General features: G+C 36.5%; 1 protein-coding gene across 1 annotated transcript; it reads right to left on the minus strand.

The window, feature by feature from the left end:
• Positions 1-1,415: 1,415 nt before the first annotated feature.
• LOC139887719 (protein SUPPRESSOR OF MAX2 1-like) lies at positions 1,416-4,573 on the minus strand. Its single transcript, XM_071870781.1, has 3 exons — positions 3,300-4,573; positions 2,948-3,194; positions 1,416-2,855 (listed from the first exon to the last, which is right to left on the minus strand). The coding sequence occupies exons 1-3, from the start codon at positions 4,535-4,537 to the stop codon at positions 1,416-1,418; spliced, it is 2,925 nt and encodes a 974-aa protein (XP_071726882.1). The 5' UTR covers positions 4,538-4,573.
• Between the last annotated feature and the right edge of the window lie 230 nt (positions 4,574-4,803).

Raw genomic sequence — 4,803 nt, forward strand, 5'->3', positions numbered from 1 at the left:
ACAGAACAAACACAAAACTCACCATCAGTGAGATGAGGTACAAAAATTAGAACATATTAAAAAAAAATACAACCCATTACATCCTTATGATCCCAACCACGTATTATAGCCACAAAACCCCTTGAATCTTTTTTCCAATCTTCAAAATTTTCTCGAATCTTTTACTCTTGGAGGATAACTTCACGTCATAATATATTCTTCTTCGCATATTAAAATAAAAAAAATAACATAATTTGAAAACTGATCTAAAAATTGTTTTCAATTTTGGTTTTAACTTATTTATATTGGGATTAAACGGTTTGAAACTAAATAAGAAACAATTCTAATATAATTCAGTCGAAACTCATGAATTTTACTAACCTATCAAAACCTAAATAAAGATTTATAGAGTTTCAGCTTTATATTGATTTGGAAATAGGACCATCAACAATTAACTTAAATAACACTCAAATAGCACAACTTTGAATCATGCAAATAGAATTAGAAAAAGATATCAGGGATTGATTTCAAAAGTAGTCTTTGATTAGAAGGAAAGTTGTCTTTTGGTTTGTTTGAAAGTACAAAAGTGACGATGAATCAACAAATGTTCAAGCTGCCTTTTATGTAAATATACTAAATGTAATAAACGAAAATTGTGAGCAAAAATAAGAACAATTAAACATATACTCCGCATATAATAATTATCTAGTTATGGTCACTATTGACAATAGCAAGAAGTTAATTACCTCAAGTTCAAGGATAAAGTTTTTTTTTTTTTTTTAAACAGTTTTTCCCTTTATTTTTTTTATTATTATTACTTATAAGAATATAAGAATATGCAGTGAATCGCAGAGTGAACCCTCAGTTGTTAACAAATATCTAAAGCTATAAATACGTCTCATGCTTTCACTTTCCATTGTAGGTTATATATCCACAAAATACTAGCGTAAGTCGTATACTTTCAAAAAATGTGCTAATGTAAACAAATAGTGACTGGTTAACTACTGAACGTGAAAATTAATCATTTAGCATTGTTTTGAATTTTATTTGGCTACAAATATGTCATATACTTTCAGTTTTGTTCCGATGTAGACTATATAAAAAAATGATTTGTTCCGATTTACCAGTAACTTCATTTTCCACAAAGATGACACGTCATCTCGTTTTTTTATCCGGTTAATAAGTTCAGTGTGTTTCATGTTAATACACTTTTTGAAACTATGTGACTTACACTGATATATTTATAAGTATATAATCTACATTAAACAAAATGAAAATATAACACGTATTTATAGCTTTAATTATTTTTTTAAATAACAAATTTTCAAAAGGTTAATATATTACCCATTTTCCTTCACTATTTAGAGACTTTGTCTATTTACAAATGTGATCCCTAGAGAAATAGAAGTTACAAATTTGACTTCTCAACTTTTTTCTTAATTTGTACTACTAGTGTGACTAGTATCTACCATTACACTAACTTTGCTTAGCAGCGGATCTTGATGTTGGTCATGGTTTGCTTGATCCAGGTCGCGATCAGACTCAAGATGAACCACAACCTCATGAACTGCAGACGATAAGCATCCTACGAGCTTGTGAAAGCTTGGTACCAATACGTTTTCAGCCCAATCCTCTAGGCCCGTTTGCCCAAACCACAGCCCGCATGAAATGTTGTCCAGTGTTGCTTCATCGACCTCAATGGACATTTTATCGTCCACCACCGTTGAAAATGTGTTCCTGATTGTTTTCTCGATTTCACAACGAATGAGCCCAAATTTTACGGGCTTGAAGACAACCGTACCATCACTAGGGCCCACAAGCTCGTGTGGTATAGATACCGATGTAGCTGCAAAATGTGGATTCTCATCTCCTTGCTCGATAGTGACATCGCTTGTGTCTGTTCGCTCTTCCTCGACATCCATTGCTAGGTTTAGATCAAGTGAGATCCCGCACCCCGTCTTCTTCGGTTTTTTCGTAGAAACATTAACCGAATCGGCGCACCTTTTTAACCGTTTTTCACTAACCATTAGCTTTAGTTCCAAACTACGGGTTGCACCTAAACGCAACCGCTTTTCATCAAGCATTTCATCGAGCAGGTTGGGTGCAGACCAGTTCCCGGTCATAACAAATATAATGTTCCTGAGACTAATCTCGCGTCCATAAGAATCCGTTAACCGACCTTTCTCCATTGCTCGTTTTATACTCCCTCGAACAACCATATCCGCTTCATCAATATCCGAAAGCACAATAACCGAAACTGGGTCCTTACGAACAGCCTCAACAATCCTATCCAACGCTGTTTTTCCACGAGATCCAATATCCGGTTCATTTTCATCACGCTTCGACCCAAGGTAAACAGTGATTGGGTCGGCCCCACAAACCTGGTGTGATAAAACCGACACCATTTTTTTCTTGCCCACCCGATCAGGACCAGCAAACAACAACCACACACTACCTTTATTACCACACTGTGTTACGGTTGTCGCAATGGCAGAAGCCGCTTCTGGCTGCCACCACACCTTTTTCTTTAGGCCCTTGAAAAGTTTCATGAAGGAGTATGCATTTGCTGCATTGACGAATTTACCCTTGGCTTGCGGTTCAGATGAAATGCATCCTAAAAAGTCTTTAACTGATAGATCCTCATGAACCTCTTTCGGACCAAGAGCTAACTCTGTATGAATCGGGCTCCCAGGAGCCTCCTGCAGTTGACCGAGTTGACTTTGATCAAGAAGCCCGTTTGGTTTATACGTCGTTACAAGAGGTATGTTTGGTACCAAACCCGTCATCATTCTTGCAAATGTAGGACTTTGATTATAGTTCGGATGGATTCTCGAGCATATATCACTCCATTTTTTCAACAATTCTTCACCATTAACCTGCGCAAAACAAAAAACAAACAATCTTACATAAATACATAAACACATTATGCATCCTATATAACAAAATATAAAGAGACCAAATCTAGTACCCGAGATCGTTGAGACATTTTTGTATCACTTCCCGTTTCAGTTTCACCAATTTGTGCCTTTGCATTTTGAAACCATTGAGGCAGATTACTCTTAGCCTCGGCACATGAATTCTCAACTTCGTTTAAATTCGCTAGCTCTTGTTCATAATCATAAAAACATTTCGTGCAACAAGGTTGCATTCGGGCTGAGTTCTTAAATGGACTAAAACATTCAACCGAACTCCCGAATATCCCATTACTCCCATATCTATATATACATTAACTTCAACCAAATTAGTTCATAATCTAATGACTCATTAAGTCATTATCTATATGGAATTAACTAAAAAAACATCAAAGTTTGAATCTTTACCTGCTTGAAAAAGGTGATCTTGATGAAATTGGGACAGGTTGTATATCCCAATCACTTTCAATTGATGGATGATAAATCTGGCACTTATAATAAGTCTCACACGTAGCAGTTCCAATCAACCGAACGTTACGGTTTTCCGACCCGAATTTAGTCACTAAATTCGACATCTCTACCACCATATTCCGAACAGTATCGGATTCAACCACATTAGTTTGTTGCTCAACCAGCCATTTCAAATCACCTAAATCTATAATAATGCTTCTATTAACCCCACCACCATTATCCATTACTAATTCCATAATTTTCTTTGGAATCATTGATTTATCATTTTGAAATTCGAGTGAAATCACCTCAACATTGTTTGATACCTCTTGTGTTAAAAGTTCACCCTTTTGAACTCTCATCAAGATTTCATTCTTGATTGATTCGGGCTCGAAATCCCCTACTAAAATCGGGTTATTCTTCTTTAATTTCGACATGATTTCCATGACCCTTGTGACATCATCACTTCTTGTCTGACCTGAATGATTCAAACTTAAATTCCCCTGTTTTTGTTGTTGTAACCTTGGATTTAAATACAGATTATTATAAGATGTTGATGATGATGATACAGATGTTTCATCATTTCTTTGAAACCTTGGGTTTAAATACAAATTCCGGTTAATCGGCATCGGAGATTTTAAAAATCCGATATGATTTCCGTTTCCATTTCCATTACCAACAGAAGCATTATTATTCAAAGATTGCTCAATTGTAGCTTTAACAGCCGGGCTCGAAAAACTGGCTTCTCGCATGACCCGACTAACACTCGGGTCATCTAATATCGAAATAATAAGCTGTTCAAGCTCAACTTTAATAGCTAATAAAGGCTGTTGTTGTTGTTCTGGGCAACCACGGCGTTGATGGGCCTGGGCCCGTTTCAATGCAGCCATTAACGCGTTTGAAACAGGTGGCTCATCTGCTGCCGGAGATGACGTGGCATTAGAAGGAAGTCTTTCTAACGCCACGCTAAAACAGAGCTCAAGTGCTCTGCACTGAAGAGGGTGAGATGAATTTGGGTGGGACCGGATACACGCTTGACGAAGAAATCCCGTTGGTGCGGCGAGAAGTGTGGTTGCGACATGAAGCGGCGTCGTTTGGCTGTGATTACGACGCCCTGCTTCTGCTATTGAATGATTTAAAACGTTCGCTGATTCAGGCGTAAGGGTTTGCAGGATTGTACTTATTCCTGCCCTCATAATATCAAATTTTGAAATCGAATAAAGAAAATTATGGGTTTTGTATGGAATCACGAATTAAACGAAACCCAGGGGTAGGATTTATTTATTACAAAATGCATAAAATTTTGAACCTTTGATCAAATGCTTGAGAATCTTGAAAGCAAACCAGAAGCTATTGTTTTCCTAAAATGAAACTCGGAAAGAAGTGGGTTTTGTGTGAAATCTTGAATTAAACAAGACCCAGAAAGTGAAATTTAAAGAAAAGATGAAAAATTCAAACTTTT

This window comes from Rutidosis leptorrhynchoides, chromosome 2 (assembly GCF_046630445.1).
Source record: "Rutidosis leptorrhynchoides isolate AG116_Rl617_1_P2 chromosome 2, CSIRO_AGI_Rlap_v1, whole genome shotgun sequence".
Taxonomy (NCBI): Eukaryota; Viridiplantae; Streptophyta; class Magnoliopsida; order Asterales; family Asteraceae; genus Rutidosis; species Rutidosis leptorrhynchoides.

Coding starts and splice junctions, on each gene's coding strand:
- LOC139887719 (XM_071870781.1), bottom strand. CDS start 4,537: ATGAGGGCAGGAATAAGTACAATCCTGCAAACCCTTACGCCTGAATCA. Junction 3,195..3,299: donor AGATCACCTTTTTCAAGCAG/GTAAAGATTCAA, acceptor ATGTATATATAG/ATATGGGAGTAATGGGATAT. Junction 2,856..2,947: donor AAATGTCTCAACGATCTCGG/GTACTAGATTTG, acceptor TGTTTTGCGCAG/GTTAATGGTGAAGAATTGTT.